Source organism: Triturus cristatus, chromosome 4_1, assembly GCF_964204655.1.
Source record: "Triturus cristatus chromosome 4_1, aTriCri1.1, whole genome shotgun sequence".
In the NCBI taxonomy this organism is placed as follows: Eukaryota; Metazoa; Chordata; class Amphibia; order Caudata; family Salamandridae; genus Triturus; species Triturus cristatus.
Genome location: NC_140585.1, coordinates 173,253,846 through 173,271,392, shown reverse-complemented (window position 1 = coordinate 173,271,392; position 17,547 = coordinate 173,253,846). Strand labels below are relative to the sequence as shown.

The window sequence follows — 17,547 nt, the reverse complement described above, 5'->3', positions numbered from 1 at the left end:
TGCAGCCACAGGCCACGGTGTTGCAGGGCAGTCTGAAGGGCCAAGACCTTTTAAGGAATTTAAAATAGGTCCTGGAGTTGCAGCCTTCTGTGTGAGCTTGCAATGTAGTAACTTTTCAATACGTGTTACTCAAGGCACCATGGCACAGGTTCATTCTGGAGGTCAGAGGAGCATCATATGGTAAGACTTCTCAAAGCATTGTATGCAAGCCCTGGAGCCAAGGCTCACATGAAAATGAATCGGGCCACTTCCTCATCCCAGTGGTACAGAGCAAGTCATGGAGTCAAAAGTTTTGTTTTTTTAGTCAAAGGAAAATACTCCTTTGCACGCATCAAGACAAGTAGATTTAACTTTCTTTATAATTATGGCGTTATAGACGACTTTACATGTCATTGCCATTATCTTTCACTTCAATATATATATATATTTTTTTACAGAAATCGACAGACACGGAAGGAAGTTCAGCCATCGCAAAGGCCATGGGATCACGTGCACAATCCAATAAGGGGAGCATCAAGGGAGGTGGATGTACACAGCGATGCCTAAGGGATGTCACCAACACAGCGGTGGGAGGCAAGCTGAGCGATCATGGAAAGCCTGAATGTGCCAATGTGGACGCTGGAGAAGACAAAGAAATTCAATTTGAATTATGTCTTGATGGAATTAATGGAACACATATAGTAAGAGGCAAAGCAAACTGTAGCATCTACTCTGCCCTCAATACACTGGATATTGTTCAAAAACAGAAGGAGAAGAATGAAAATAAAGAGCTCCATTTATTGGCCAAGCAAGGTCCGGTTGGGTTTGTAAATTTAGGGATGCCACTAAAGTGCCTTGAAGAAGGGACACAGTTTGAGATGTGCTTTTATCCATTAAGCAAGAAAGGGGCTTCTGGTGTCGTAGAAGACAACTTTTCAAGGGAGCATTACCGTGCATATGATGGGGGGGTGAATGAGTTTGTCACTTTTTATGTCCGTGCCAAAGGCACCCAAAAAAGGAGGATTCTTTTGTCAAATGTCCTCCATAAATCTAAATATTCACTTTGCGTTTTTGCTGCTAAAGGGGAATCCTTCCGCGATGCTCTGTGCCAGGATGGTCGCTTTCTGCCATTCCTTGTACAAAGCACAGAGTGGAAGATGGTAGAAGGAAAAAATACATATGATCCTGAATATGTAGTTGACACCTGCGCCAAAAAAGCATTTGAGGTGGAAACGTCCAATCCCCAAAAAAAGAAAGTTGTGCATGCCGCCTCTGACCAAACCTCTGAGCCATTAATCTCACCAACTGAGAACAGGCTGCAACCTTTTCCACAGTCCCTCCTACAACATTACCCTTGTCTGACAGATCAAGGGAACCAGATTAAAGAGGGTATAGAGGAAGAGGCGAGAAGGCAGGAAAAAAATCCACTAGACATACTGAAACTGGAGAAGGAAGAATTTAGTAAAAGGACTGCTAACTCAACCCTAGTGAGAGTTCATAAAATGTTAGCTGACCGCAGCCGTTCAGTGGGTTATATCACATGGAACAACAATGGAAACCAAGGTTCAGCCTCTTGCTTTGTTCTGGGAGGTGGCTATATTCTTACCTGCCACCACGTCATCCAAGGCATCGTTGGAGAAGGAGTTCCGGAAGAGGCGTGGCCTAAAAGTATAAAGGATTCCACTAAGGTTTCTTTTTCTTACGAAGAGCAACACCTTGAAAAACGTAACTTGTACTCCATTGAACCTTGGTTAGGACCCTCTGACAAGGCTCTTGACTATGCTCTTCTGAAAATTAAGGAAGAAAGTGAGCAGTTGTTTCCCCCTGGCTTGATGCCCCATATTTTTGAACCACCATACAACGGCTTGGTTTACGTCATCGGCCACCCAGATGGGAAGGAGAAGGCCACCGATGCCTGCACCGTGATACCTTTCATGCAACGCCACCCAGAACTAAAGAGGCGTCTGGAAGAGGGAATAGAGCAAGGTGACCTTCACCCTAACTGTGACACAGAAGGGGGAAGGATCTCTTGCATTCACATGTTTACAAAAGAAAGTTTCAAAGAAATGAGTAGTCCCCAAACAGTGACCTATGATACTAGTTTTTTTCACGGTTCTTCAGGCTCGCCAGTGTTTGATTCCTCTGGCCGCCTTGTAGCCATGCACGCTGCTGGTTATAGATTTAATTTAAACAGAAAGAAGCTCAGCATGATTGAGTTTGGGTGGTTGGTTAAAGAAATCTGTTCAGATATTAAAAATAAAAATGGTGAGCTTTATGAATCTCTGGTATATGAGCCTGCCAGGATTGATGAGAATAACAGAAATGTTACTTGCATTGATGATGACTCCATGGACACTGGCAGTCAGGGTAACCTGAGTGATGAGGAGACCATGGAGTGCTCCAACACGTGATTCGAGCAGAAAGTAGACCAATATCGCAAACGTATGCAGATTCAATAGTGATTTGTTTCCAAGTTGATATTTGAATATCCTCTTGTTCTGTGATGCCATCCCCAATCTTATCGCCCCCACAGCAATCGACTCGCACCACTACATCCTACTCGCGACCTCAATTTCCACATCGACAACCCCACTTATGCGAACTCCACCGCCCTCCTGGAGAACCTGAACAACATCCGCCTCATGCAACTGGTCACTAAACCCCTGCACAAAGCCATACACAGACTCTACCCAATTTTTACCTTCAGCCACACCACAGAACTCACCTGGACTGACCGCATTATTGTACACTTCACCATCACCGACGCCCAGCACACCATCACCAGGCATAAGATCTCCTCCCACTGCAGCTGGAGTAAGGTCACCAAAACTCAGTGGTCACAGGCACTCCCCACCTCCCAACCCGAGGCCTCAACAGACCTCGATCGGGGCGTCCGGAACTTCACCACCTGGATCACAGAAAGCACTGACAGTCACCCACTGAAACCTTCTAAATCCAACAAGACCTCCAACCCTGCCAGATGGTACACCCCAGAACTCAGGACCACCTGGCGCAACTGCCACCAACTGGAGAAATGATGGCATGCCACCAATAACCCTGCCGGCCAGAGCAGCTCACAAAACAGCCCTCCGCAATTATCACCAGAACATCAAAGAAGCCATCACCACCTGTATTCACTTCTCAGATACTGAAGCTTTGCGTATGATGTAGAGGAACTTCAATAATGCAAACCCTGGCTCCTGCTTACACTGTACCCTTAATATTCAGAGGGTGCTTTGTTTTGAGTTGATTATGTATATTCTCTGTCCAGGACAATTTAATGACCTTGGTTATCATCTCAATCTTTTATTGGAGTATATCAGCCCCACAATATTTTTCATGCACAGTATGTTTTAATTTATCAAGTTGAGGAGGAAGCTTCTTTGGGGCAGTCTGGCAAATCTGGAGCAAGCCGCTTGAAATCACTAGTGATGTTTGATCATGGTGTTCAACAAGTGGAGTCCATGAACGTAGTCTATTTGGTTGTATAGTACAGCAAGCAGCACCCTCTCCTACAGGTGACCACAACCCATCTTTAGACTCTGTTCTTTCTGGTTCTCACAGACCCTTCATGTCTGCATTAATACACATACTCATGACCTCATAAAATACAAGGTTTTATTGCATGAGTAGTTCATGAGAAAAACTCAAGGGTAGGAGTAACTAACACCAATAAATCAAATTAAACGAGCCAGGTTACCCTGGCTGCAACATCCCAGACCGCAGGCAACAATATCCTTTTTGGAGACCATACCGTTTGCTGCAGAGCCCATATTCTGGAGCTGTATAATTTGTAACTGTTTAGCTTAAGCAAAAGTACATTAAGTGCAGATGTTGTTCTGTGTTTATATGCCATTGTTGTGGGTGAGCCCTAATCAAAAGCATTTGCATCCATTGAACACATACAACTTGATCTCATGATCCCTTCTAAATATGGAGTTAAATTTCAGTTGGATCCATGCCTTTTTTATTTTCTGTCATTTAGTTTTGGAAGAAAAACCAAAATATTATTTTACAATGTTGGTTCAATGGGTTATTTCATTTTGTGTCCAATTCACAAAATTTCCATAGGAAGATCTGCAAATCGTAGGTTTTATTTTACAGTTTTCCACATTTCTGCATTTCTGGGGATTCACAAACGTTTCCTGACACACATGGAAATGTGTTTACAGTGCAGTCTCAATTCTCTTTCTACATTCTCATGAAATACAATAGTATTTTTACATTTTTCTCATCCAATTTCCTCCAACCTTCTATAGTGAGGTGTGTACATTGGGCATGAAAGCTTTTTTATTTTGTGAAAACCAACACCATTTTCACTTTGCGGTTATTTAATGTATTAGCAATGGTTAGGGAGCACGCTATCTATCTCATAACAATACCAATGTTCTTGTTATAACCATATCATTGTAAAATATGATATACTTGTGGACTGTTCACTCGGGAATGAATGTCTGCAGAGCCAGTCTGCTAATCAGCGTCTCAGAATTTGTGACAATTTGGAAAAGTTGATAGATTTCTTTTGGTGTATGCAATTCTAAAGAAAGATCATTGTGCTTAGACATCTCATCTCTAAGTGGCATATGAATACAAGGCACAGCTCAAAGCTATTTTCCCTTTTATTCCCTTCAGAATGAGGACACACTAGGATATCTGCAGGAAATTACCTTTTTTGTGTGATGTCCCCCCTCAGATTTTTGCTGTATCTGTTTTGATGGCTTTAGAACAGTGTGCACTTTACCCCTGCTAACCAGTAATAAAGCGCCTGTGCTCCCCTTTAAACTTTGTTAAATTGGCTTATCCTAGATTGGGACATTTAAATTGCCTGCACGTTTCTAGCATATGGTTTAAAGAGTGCATCCCAGGTCAGGAAGGTAAATGCCACTTGTGGACTGCAGCACCTATTCTGCCATCCACTATGGTGAATGCACTAACATGGCTTCAAACCTTCCCAGTGTAGACTGGCGGTTGCAGTGTAAATTCTGCAGTGCAACCTGTCAAAATAACCCTTTTTGATAGGAGAAAACCTTCCTTTTGACTAATAATTAGTCCACCCTATCTTGGCCATGTTGTCCACAAGGCAGAGTGTAAAATATTTAAAAGTAGGGTATACAGAAAATTAAAGTAAATATATCTTGCAGTGACTAGCACTCAAATGCTATTTTACTGTAAGAAAGATCGGGCTGGTCTATACAGAAACACTGGGAAGAAATATGAATTCTGGTGTCTCCAGTTAGGGACTAGCTCAAAATTGATTAAAGGACTATTTTTAAAGTCAAAGGCGAAGTTGGATTTTTAATAAATGTTAAGAAAAAGTACATTTAATAAAGATACATTTTCCATACCTGAAGCTCCTGGAGGATAATTTGCATTGGCTCTTCAGCAATAGCTCAGATTAGCCCTGATGAGAAGTGAAAAATGTCAAAGTGGTATTTTTATTTTTCTGCCAGGACCACCCGTGGGGTGAGCCCAGGAACTTAGTTTACTTCAAAGTGGCCTCCCCTGTCACAGGAAATGTTCGGTGATACCTGACTAGTCCCCAGCTTTCGTCTTCTTAGTCAGGCTGTCACAAAACCCAATGGATGAAAAGCTCAAGTTAATGTAGTGACTTTATGAATAGTTGTGATTTATTCCTTGAAGTGAGCAGTTGCCCACCTAAATAATTACATTCCGTACACTACTGATATACATATGAGCATGGTGAATGTTTAATTTGCATTCTTGCTAGTTCATATGAAGTATGTATTGAAATGTGCAGTGTAAGCGTTACCTCTTTTATAAAAGCTTATATTCGTACAAAATTCAATACTTTATCTGGGACATCAAAACAACTGCTGTGTCAAAGTAAATTTGTTTGACTCTAGGAAAAGCTTACCAAATCTAGGGACACAAAAAGTAGGCTCAAACCACTATCTTGGGACGATCCATCAGACATCAACCTAAGAGTCTGATATGGAGCCAGTTTGGTGTAGACTAGTGAAATCACATTTGCACAACCATTTCTTTCTCATCTAAATCTTTAAATGACAAAAGAAAAGTGGTAATATGGAAATATTGACCTCAGCTGCTCAGCAATAGTCAATAGTTTGTCAAATAAATGCATATTTGTTATAATCCAATCCAATTGCAGTCACGAGGCAAGACACACCTGATCATGTAGGATACTTCTATATTTATAAAAGAAACAGCCAACCGTTTTTAGCTGCAAAGGGAACACCATTTTTTCAGGGCAATAATTAGGGCTAAAAGAGCTGTGTAACTATATGGATTTTTTTTTTTTTTTAAATCCAAAGCATTTTTTTAAAAATAACTAAGACTAATTGAAAAGTACATCCAATAACCTAGATAGTACCTATGAGGAGAAAGGATATCTAGTGATGGGATTCACTTATTTAATTATTGCCCTGAGGTGGCGGTGTATCCTTTTCCAAAAAACACATATTGTCTGTTCTGTTTGAACACCATTAGAGTCGTTGAACAAAGATAATTAATATACTTGGTAGCACCACATATGCTGACCAATGATCATTATAGTTATTAAAAAAACTGTAAAGAATGTTTTTGGTTCTTGAAAAGTGATGTAGTTTGGACTGTTAAGGAAAAACAGTAAATTATATATTTTTTAATTGGCTCATTAAAATATCATGCCAAATTGGCTTAAAGTCCTTAAATGTACCTTTTACTGTGTCTTATTGTGACCATTTTCTTTATAGATGCAAAGCTTGAACCATGCCAGGCTTTACAAGTAATAATGTTCTTTTGATGCACCTGCTATGCAATTGTAGTTGTGTGTGTATGTATGTGTATATATATGTAAATGTGCAAAGCTTTTGAGTCATGGAATGTAGCAAATGCTATGCATAGTTATGTTTTTAAGATATGTATCTTTTTGATGTTTTTATATCACTTATGCTTGTTTTTAATAATCAGTTTTATATCAAATGTGATTTTGCCAAATTGTTGGCTACATTCTTTTAACACTTGTTACATGTGTAACGTCACCACCGACGCACAAGGAGGGGGATGATATACATTCCTGCACCAGACTCCATCCTTAAAAAAGTATGCATCCTGATTCTAGTGATTCTCCTCTGTCAGGTTTAATTGTGTAATTTTACATTTTCTTATGACATGAGCAATTCAGCTTAAACAATAACATTTTCCTGTTAATTTATCAGTAGCATACGAGACTGGAGTTTGATCAAAGTATCCTTGAATATCTGTGTTACAAGGTCATCTGGTACATATGCGAGATTTAACAATGATATATGCACAGAGGTGACTCCTCTCGAACACTGGATCTGGTTGTAATTTTCCATTGCATCACTGTCCTGTCTGTCGCCCACAAACAGTTAGATTAGGCAATAATCAGTTTGTTATATAAAAACTGGGGCTGGACCATTCAAGGGTAGAGAGGTATTCGAACTGACCTGTCCAGAGAGACATCTGATTCCAGATTACTGGCTGCTGTCCTTCCTGGGTTGGACACATGGAGCTAGAATTGAGTTCAGCTGAATTCTGATCACAGGAGACTCTCTCTTCCCTGCCATGCCTTGACGGCTGAAAGTCTGATTACACAGAGGCCCTCTGTGTGGTAGGTATGCAGAGTGAAAACTGTAGCACTTCCCCTGCAGGCAATGTTATATTATTCTTATACTCACAGAGTAGTGCATGGAGAGTGATAAGGGTGGGTGTGGGAATTAGGAAATCTGGTGCTGTGAGCTATGGTAGAAGCATTCATCGTGTTCATTCTTCTAGTAACTCTTATAGCAGTCTGCCTCATATGTTCTGTGGTCATAGCACATGTATTATTTCATTGAATATTGCAATAAAAGTTTTTAAACCTACATTGTGTCATTATTAGTACAGATGTTTAACCCCTTGAGTGCCCCGCCCTTTCCCCCTCCTGTGCCGGGCTTTCTATTAGCGGGCGGGGTTCATGACGAGCTGGTCTCGTCATGGGCACAGCGCAACCGCGGCCCATGACGAGACCAGCTCGTCATGGGCACTCAAGAGGTTAAGGGTGACATTGTAAGTATGAAAGGTGTGTTTCCTGAATGCCACTGCATCCCCAGGAGAGGGGATGTTTTGTTTACCAGAATCAGAATGCAGGTCTTCACCTGCAAGACTTGCAGACTTGCCTTTCTCAGCATAGTGCATTGAACTCAGTCCTTATGTAATTGGGCTAGAGGTCTAAACCAATAGACCTAGGGCATTATCCGTAAAATATGTAACAATTTATATTATGAAATAAAAGTTGTATTTTTAAAAACCAATCGACTAAACTATTTTTTAATGGATATTTTTGTTGAGTCGCTTGATTTAGTAAAATATAAGAATGATTGTGTGTCATTCCACCCCACAACAAAATGTGATATCTATATGGACACTACAGTATAGAAAATGCTGTTTGTTTACTTGGAATTTGTCACTGCCAATAAGGCTTAATTAACAATTAAATTCACCTGTCTTCGCAGCATTTACTTTCTCCTTCAGAAGATGGTACATAATGATCTGCTGGAAGCTGACGTGAGTTACCACATTAGCGACAGTTTTCCATCACAACAGTTAATGCAATTTCTGTCTGAAATTCAATTCACATGTGCTGGCCCTTTTCTGCACAGTGACCCCAGATTTTCGCCTTCCTTTGCTGAACCCATTTTATTTTACTTTTAGGACTCTAGCCGGAGAAAAAGTGCACCATCAGTGCTGACGTGCTTGTGCTCTCTCCTTAAGATATTGTAAAAATGGCCTGCACCTGATTGGTACATTTAATTTACTTGTGCATCCCTAGTATATGGTACTACATGTACTCGGGCCTGTAAATTAAATCCTGTTAGTGGGCCTCCCCAACACATCATGACTTCTCCGTCCCTACTCAACTTTTGCAAGAAACTGAAGACCTGGCTCTTCAACTAGATCCCCTTCTTTCCCGCGGTACTACTCTGAGCTCCCGATAAGCATACACATCTGCTTTAGCTCCTGGATACCCTCACGGATGGTATGTGCGCTCTACAAGTCTACATAACATAACAGCCATTAAAGCAGCCGTTGAAATCAGGCATCATGCCTACCACTGCAACCTGTTGTGCATTTTTAAACTGCCATTTTCTGCCAGTGTTCTGCCTCACATGATTTTGCATGGCTCTCCTGCGGTGTTTTGTGAATTGCTTCCAGACATAGGAACAAAGTCAGAGGGGCTTGCTGACAGAATGTCTGGGGAGGAGTTGGGCCCTGTTTTGATTACATTTCAAAGGACTGCCTGCAGCACACACATGAAGGAACCTGACCTTTTGTCACCCTAGACAGTTTGGAGCCAAGACCAGGGGAAGAACTGACCAGAATCAGTTTTGAGGGTTGGTCAGGGTTGGATGTTTGCAGTTTCACTCGACATCTTTGGCCTTTATCTACATTCTGCTGTTGTTTTTTGGCAGACTTTCTGCAGTTGAAATAAAGGCCAAAGCTGAAGCTCAGAGTTTGTATTCTGTGCTTGCCTGTGTCTTATGTCTTTGACACCTGTCTTCTCTATAAAATCTTTTCCAGGCACCCTGCGGACAGGGAGAAGATTCGGCTCCCAGGGTTGGAGCAGGGAAGATTGAAGGCATCTTCTTCAGCCTCTGGGTAAGGAGAGGGTAGGTCCTCTACCAAGTCCCATGCTATGACCTCTGGGTTTCTCCCCAGTAGGAACGCGACTGAAAAACGACGCGGTTCCGATCAGTGTCGAGGACGGCGACGTCCGGAGCAGGTATGGCACCGATATGCTCTCCGTCGACCCAAAACTTCGGTCGACGCGACGTCAAAAGCTGACATCTAGGAGTAGACCTGTCATTTTCTCCGTCTTTGGTGCAGGCCGGACCATCTGAAGTAGTTTGTCGGACAGAGAGTACACTCCGGCCTCTTGTTGTTGCAGTTAGCGGCAGGGCTCCTGAGCCCGTACAGTGCGGACATGGAGATTTTATTAAAAAAAAGAAAAAGAATGGATGAAGGTCAAGCTTCCATCTACACGCATGTCCTATGCGCATTCGAGACGAGATTTTACATCTGGTATGTTTTTAAGGACTTGGATCCTGCCTCCTGTAAGGAAGATGTCCTCCTTCCTTACTTACCGCTCTTGGCTTGCTCTGGTTTTCATTGTCATTCCATAGTAGTTCATCTGGCGGTTTTGACTGCTTATAGGAAATGTCCTTCACAAAAATTTGTTGAAAATCCCAGTCATTGGAGATTTTCTTGAAGGATTGAAGGAAGTGTTCCTTCCTGGGAATTGCATGTAGCCCTGTCACAACTGATGAAGGAACCCTTTGAACCCTTCCGTAAGGTTTTTTCTTCAGCATCTGTCCTGGACGACTGCTTTCATTGCGTCTATAACTTCTGCCCGCAGGGTCAGCGTGCTTCAGGCTTATGTTGTACAGAACCTTATACGGTTTTCATTCCTCTAGGGTAGTTATGAGGACTCAATCTTGGTTCCTTCCTAAAGTTGTGTCAGAGTTTTATGTAACAAGTACTGTTACACTGCCTGCAATTTTATTTTTGGACAAGAATTACGATATCCGTAGTTCAGAACAGCTATCTGTAATTTATGGCTCGGTCTGATCTGGTATAGCTACCTCCGAACTATCTGTTTCTGGGTTGCTTGTTTTCCTGTATTCAGCTGTGTTATCAGAAAGCTGACAAGCCTTTGCTTAGTGAGCCTAGGTCTAATTTTTCCTGAGGTAAAGCAGCTGCTGCGCCTTTACTTCATAGCGTACCTATTTTGGAATGCTGTAAGGCTGCCACTTGGAAGTCAGTCCATACCTTTGCTAAACACTACTGCCTGGACTCTGATGCCAGGGCAGATGATCAGGTTGGGCAGGCTTCGCTGCGTATTCTATTTGCACCTTAGTGTGTGTGTTTGTTTCTTCCACTGCTGGGGTTGTTTTTTTGGATGGGCTTGCCATTCTATTCACATGATTATGACTATACACAGAGATCCCCTACTACAGAGTAGTTTCTTACCTGCAGCTCCAGTTCTGTAGTAGGGGTATCTCTGTGATAGTCATAAGCAACCCGCCCTCCTCCCCGGTGGATGAAACAGTGATATCCTGATGCACCAGGCCTTTATTTATACACCTTGAAAAAGAACTGAAAGTAACTGGCCTTTGGCTGTGCATCTTGGGATACCGAGGGTCTCTGGAAGGATCCTTAAAGGCACGGTATCGACTTGCAGACATATAATGGCAGCCTATGGGGCTTGTCTGTCCAACCCTTCATCTCTATCATGAAAAAGGGATTTTTGTGAAGGGGAGTTTCTCTATGTGTGGAACTTAGTGAAATAGTTGAATGTGACTGTTACCTGGCTATCCTTTTCAATTCAGGATGAAGTAATGGCCAGAGTAGCCTGGTGTTTTCAGGCTGCATTATTGTCTTTTATTATCTCTTAAGTGTCTATGCAGGACTGCAATGGAAGACACCTTAAGAGACTATATATCTATTGAAGTGCTCTGGGGTCCACGCACATGGGCGGGACTATTCACGTGATTATGACTATCACAGAGATACCCCTACTACAGAAATGGAGTTACAGGTAAGAAACTACTCCTTCTATTAGACCTCTCTGCCGCACTTGACTCCGTGCCACACCGTCAACTTTTGGCCTGGCTGTCTTACATTGGCATCTCTGATTTGGTGTTGGAATGGATTTAATCCTTTCTGGCGAATAGAACACAGCAAGTGTGTCTGCCTCCATTCTCCTACTGACTACAGGGGTTCCTCAAGACTCTACCTTGAGTCCTCTTCTGTTTAATGTCTATATGACGCTGCTCATATATCTGGCAGAGCAGCTGGGTGCTAAGATCATAGCGTATGCTGATGGTACCCAGCTCCTCTTCACGTGGAAGAAAAAATGATCCATCCCCGCATGTTGCCAAAAATTGCCTTGCGGAAGTTTTTAAATGGTTAGCGCAGGCCCAACTCAAAGGTAATGAGGAGAAATCTGAGGTGCTCCTTTCCCACGCATTTTAGAGAGGGCATTTGGCCCCTGGGTTACCCCATCCCTAAGTCAATGGGGAGTGCGGCAAAAAACGTGGGGGTCTGGTTCAGTGAGGACCTCAGATTTCTACCGCAGATTAATAAATTAACTGGAGTGTGCTTCGGCACACTGAAACTCCTAAAGAGATTTCTACGTCTTCTGCCCAAAGTGGCTAAAGAAATGGTGACCCGTGCTCTCTCTCGCTTTTGGATTACGCCAATGCTCTTTACATTGGTCTTCATGTATATCAGCTAAAAAAGCTGCAGATTGTCCAGAACGCGACTGCTAGAGCATTACTGGGTATTCCTGGCAGGTCTAGCACTAGGCAGACTTGGGGATTTGCACTGGCTTCCGGTGGTCCAACGTGTTTTGTTCAAGGCCCTTATGCTTGCCCCTGGTGCTCTCTACAATGCGGGGCCTGTGTATCTCAGGAGACGTTTTGAGTTCTGTGTGCCACCTAGACATCTACGCTCCACGGGACAGTGCCTCGCTGTTATACCCAGGTACCGTCTTGTCAGAACGGAAGGTAGCTCCCTCTCTGTCAGAGCAGCGAAGGCCTGGAATGCTCTGCCCTACGAGCATCTAGAAACCTTGGTTTTCAAGTAACCTTGCCTGGTCAATGCCCCTCTATCTCCTTCATTTGGCTTTCGCACCGGGACACTTCCGAGTATCCGTGCGCTTAACATAACATAAAAGCTTTTGACTCTGTGGGGTGGCCATTTGTTTTCCTTCCTGACAAAATGAACTTTGGACCCAAGTACATCAGTTATGTAGGCCTCCTAGACACAGATCTTATGGCCCAGGTAAGGGTGAAAGGGGCCACCTCTGGGATTTTCCGTATTGAGTGCCCCTTGTCACCCCATCTCTTCTCTCTGGTAATGGATCCTTTGGCAGAATGGGCCAGATTGAATGCACAGCTGAGGGGATTGAATGGAGTCCAGGGATGGAGAAATGTATCGCTTTATATGCGGATGATGGGCTTTTGTTCCTCACTGACCTTGGATTGTCGGGGCCACGCGTGCTTGACATGCTGCAGTTCTACAGAGACTTCTCTTGGTTATGGGTTAGCCTTAGCAAGTTCTCAGTCTACGTGGTGGTTAATGGTGCTCCAGAGTTGAGGTGGGCAATTTTGCTGGAAGGGTTCTGATATTTGTGGGTGTACGTCACTAGAGATGAAGCCAGGGTGTGGGAGGTCAGTATTCAGCTCCAACTAGACAGACTGACTGTGAATTTCAAGTTTCATGCTCCCCTGCCCCTCTCTTTGCCGGGGAAGTCTGCTATTTTCAAAATGATGGCACTGCCCTGCTTGTTATATCAACTACTAAACATCCCGTTCCCCATCTGTGCATCTCTCTTTGCATGCATAGATTTGCTTTAGCAGGTTTTTCTGTGGAGCCAAGGTCTGACACCTGTTGCATTGTCCAAATGCTGTAAATCGACCTATGATGGCGGTATTGCCACACCAATATCCACTCCTTTTACAGGGCGGCTCAGCTGGCAGTTTTGAATTTTATGTGGTTAGGAGGGTTCCAAGATCTTGCCTCTGTGTCAGAGGGTTGGGCACTTGGCGAGACCCCTCTCCAACACTTAATATGGGGGCTACGGAGCCCCATGGGCTGCCTCCAGCTATTCGGGTGGTTCTAAGGTTTTGGAGAGAATTGATGGCAGCCATGCAATGGAAGGGCCGGCTCACAGTGGAGACTCTTGAGTGGGTATTGCTCTGCGGTGAGGTTGCAGGGCTTTCTCCATTGGGACCCTATTGGAATATCTTCGCTGGGTGACGTGCTCCACAATAATTCCCCCAAGTCATTCAGCGAACTCCGGGAAGAGTTCAACCTCCAATGCACTCAATTCTTCAAGTTCTTACAGCTTCAGTGATCTCGCACACCCTACCTTTCCACCTCGGCTGCAAAACCAAAGCTCAATCCTGTGGAGGGTAAGACCTTATCAACCAATATCTCGGAACACCGGATATCCAGCATTTACAAATCCCTGGTGGTTAATGCACCTAACTCCTTCAGACCCTTGTGGGAGGCGTGGTTGGAGATATAGGCCCCTTGCAGGATGAGAGCTGAGGGAGGCGCTGTCTTCGCCGAGGGAGACAGCTACCATGTCCCAGTATCGGCTAATTCAACTACAACATCTCAATAGAGTTTACTTTACCAGGGAGCGATTGTGGAGGCAAGGGCTGATTTTCTTCTGCAAACTGTCTGTGCTGCCAGAGAGAGAAGAGCGACTTTAGACACGATTTGGGGATGCAGAGTGTTAATCCCTGAAGGGAAGAGGTCTTTGCCTGGAGGGAGTTCTGGCATTGGCCTGGCTGCAGACTCCATGGCCTGCCTTGTTGCATATCACAGATGATATCGATTGCAACAGATATCAGCGTGCCCTGCTTTGGTCAGGTCTTGTTATCGCCAAAAGAGACACACAGAGTGCCTAGAAGGATCCCAAGGCACCTTCCCTGGAGGTCTAGAAGGAAGGCCTGAACCCCAGTATATGGCTGGAATGCCCGATTTACAGAGCCAAAGGATGCCCCAGAAAGTATTATCACGTTCGAGGCATGTGGGCTGCTGAATTCATATCTGTGCATAGATCGCCGCCTAGTGTTGGGTCCGGATGATTGCACATTGTTGTCCTGGAAGAGTCTTCGAAGTATCACGAGATAGGTGGCTCCTCCCCTGGACTACAGTGCGCATGGGCATCCTCTCCATCCTTAGATTGTTTTTTTCCGCCATTGTGTTCAGATGTGTTATCTTAGCTCAACTTAGGAATATTCAGTTTTAGGCCAAAAGGCCTTTAGTTTTCGTCGGTACTGTTTCCGTTCGGTCACGAGTACTTACTTTAGTGTCTAGCACCTTCTTACAACTTTCGGTTCGGTCACGACCGTCGAAGCTCGATCGACGATGGAATCGAGGACTCCATTCAAGAGGTGCCTGTTATGCCACGCGAAGTACCCACATATCGACGTCCACCCGGTCTGTAATAAATGTCTATCGCCGGATCACGACGAATCGAAATGCATGGCCTGTGCCCGATTCAGATCCAAAAAGACTCTACGGAATCGAAGGGCAGCGAGACTCGAGGCCCAGCAAGCGACGCCTGCCCCAACCAACATATTCAGCACCGAGGACGAGGACGCCGAGAGCGTGGAAGAAATAAACTCTAGCCCCGCTTCCGAACACGATTCCCGTTCGGAGGACGATGATGAAGCGATCTTTCAACGCGAAGAAAACATCGACGAGGTCGGAGACTACGAAGAGGCCTACGGGGCCGAGGAAGACAGCTCTCCCGAGGAGCTAGGCCAATCCGTCGAAACGGAGGCCGAAACAGTTCGTCGTCATACGGCTTCGGTCGAGGGATCGCCATCAGGCCTTACCCAAGACCAAACACATAGTTCTCCGGCCCCGCCTTCCGGCCCGGCCTCGAACACTTTCCAAGAGCCGATATATTCGAAGACGGCAGGGTTCGTAAACCCAAAACCATCCATCGCACCAGTCCCTTCGAAAACGAAAGCAAAACTGGTAGTGGTCGGATCGAAGACGTCGACGCCATCAGCTCCTTCGACGCCAAAAAAGGTCACCGGCTCCGACCGCGTACAAAGAGACTTCGGCGCCGAGCTCACCGCAGCAGATGCGGTTGCCGGAGCGAAAAAGAAAGCCCTCGGGCACCACAAGACACCGAAACCTTCGGTGCCGACATCGAAGGCCGTAGCCTCCGCGGTTAAAATGGCCGCACCAGCTACGTCGACATCTACAGCAAAGGCGCCGACAAAGTCCTCGACTACGTCAAGCGTTGATACCTCCCTTCGGACCGACGACCCACTTTCTGCAAAAAAGTCGGGGCCGGCCTCGACGACTATCACTACACTGCCCATTAAACCACCATCTGCGTTCACTGTGCAGCAGGTCTCCACATCTTTACAACGCACCCGTGAACGGGCAGCCCTCCACTCCATCTCGGGCCCCAACAAAACCTCAAAAGCGCAATCGGAGCCGACCAACCTTACGTTTGGGTTGCCACCGCCCTCGGCGCCGAAACTCTTCCAAATTCGGACACGTGTCATCCACACACAGTCCACCATCTCTGATCCAACAGAGCATGACTCGTCGGGTCCGCAATTTATCGACGCCGACACTGGCAGGTTAATGCTCCACAAGTGCAAAATCACACCAGTTAGGGAAGAGGAGCCCTACAAAATTCCTCTAAAGCGGAAAATGCCAGCGGGACCGGAACCTGTGCTCCAGGAACACTTCCAACCCCTCCATCCAAATCCGCAAACCTTTTCTCCAACGCATTCCGAATCGAACGCACTGGAGGACTATTGCGGGGACGATCCCATCTACCCTGAGGACCCAGATCCTGAGGAGCACCTACAAGACCCGGATCAGGCATGGGATGACCCCACAGACCAAGGTGCCGCGCCACACACACAGGATGCGCAGCTATATAACGTAAAAACGTCTCCCACAGAGGACACTGCTGCCTTTAATGCCCTCATCGAACGGGCTGCTGCTCATCATGGGGTGGAACTCCATTCTGATGCCATTGAGGAAGACTTCTTGCTTGACACTTTCGCGTCTTCAGAAAGGACTGTCAAAACTCTGCCCATGTTAAAGGGGGTTCTCAAACCTGCCAAAGACTTTTTCAAAGATACCACATGAGCACGGGTGTTAAATCCAAGGATCGAAAAAAAATACAAGCCTGCACCCGGTGACCCCAAATACATTAGAGGCCAGTTGCCATTGGACTCCATGGTGGTTGCCAATGCTCGCAAGAGAGCACACTCACAAACAACTGGTGATGCTCCTCCCCCAGACAAAGAGTCAAAAGTGCTGGAAACATCGGGCAAACGCATTGCAGCGCAAGCAGCTAACATCCTGCGCATTGCAAACACACAGGCACTCCTGGCACGTTATGACAGGTCACATTACGACATGCTAGAGTCACTGCTCCAACATCTACCAGATGAGTATAAAGAGTCAGCAGAGCTACTCATCAGAGAAGGACAACTCCTCACTAACGCATCCATAAAATGCGCACTTGACGCAGCTGACACAGCGGCTAGGGCAATAAACACAAGCGTCATGCTACGACGCCATGCCTGGTTACGTATCTCAGGTTTCAAGCCAGAGATCCAAAACAATATCCTGAACTTACCAGTTAACACAGAATACTTATTTGGGCCAGACGTTGACACTACCCTAGAAAAGATAAAGAAAGACACTGACACTGCGAAATCCATGGGGGCTCTGCAGACGCAGCAATTTCGTAGTGGCTCCTTTCGTCGCGCCGGAAATAGGGGAGCAACAAGAGGTCAGGGATCACAGCAGCAGTATGCCAAAGGTGGCACGCAAAGCACCTATGACAAAAATAACAGTGGCGGATATCGTGGATCCAGCACCAAAGGCAGGGGACGTGGTTATGGCAACACCCGGTCCTCCAAAAAACAAACAGTGACGCCCTCTCCTTACCCCTGACCACATAACACCTGTCGGGGGAAGACTCCAGCGGTTCCTGTCTGCGTGGAAAAACATCACCACAGACAGGTGGGTCAGGGACATTAT

At 45.1% G+C, this 17,547-nt stretch overlaps 2 protein-coding genes across 6 annotated transcripts in view; one reads left to right on the top strand and one right to left on the bottom strand.

Moving 5' to 3' along the window:
- LOC146853831 (serine protease FAM111A-like) overlaps positions 1-7,826 on the top strand; it is a 117,989-nt gene extending 110,163 nt beyond the window's left edge. For all 5 annotated transcript variants that reach the window (XM_085651822.1, XM_085651824.1, XM_085651823.1 and 2 more), the window contains one exon: positions 438-7,826. In XM_085651822.1, coding sequence (XP_085507948.1) covers positions 438-2,390 — 1,953 coding nt within the window. In that variant the 3' untranslated portion in view covers positions 2,391-7,826. The remainder of the gene's footprint in view (positions 1-437) is intronic.
- The window catches only part of LOC146853830 (membrane-spanning 4-domains subfamily A member 4A-like), a 227,779-nt gene that overhangs the window by 12,768 nt on the left and 197,464 nt on the right, over positions 1-17,547 (bottom strand). The window lies entirely within an intron of this gene.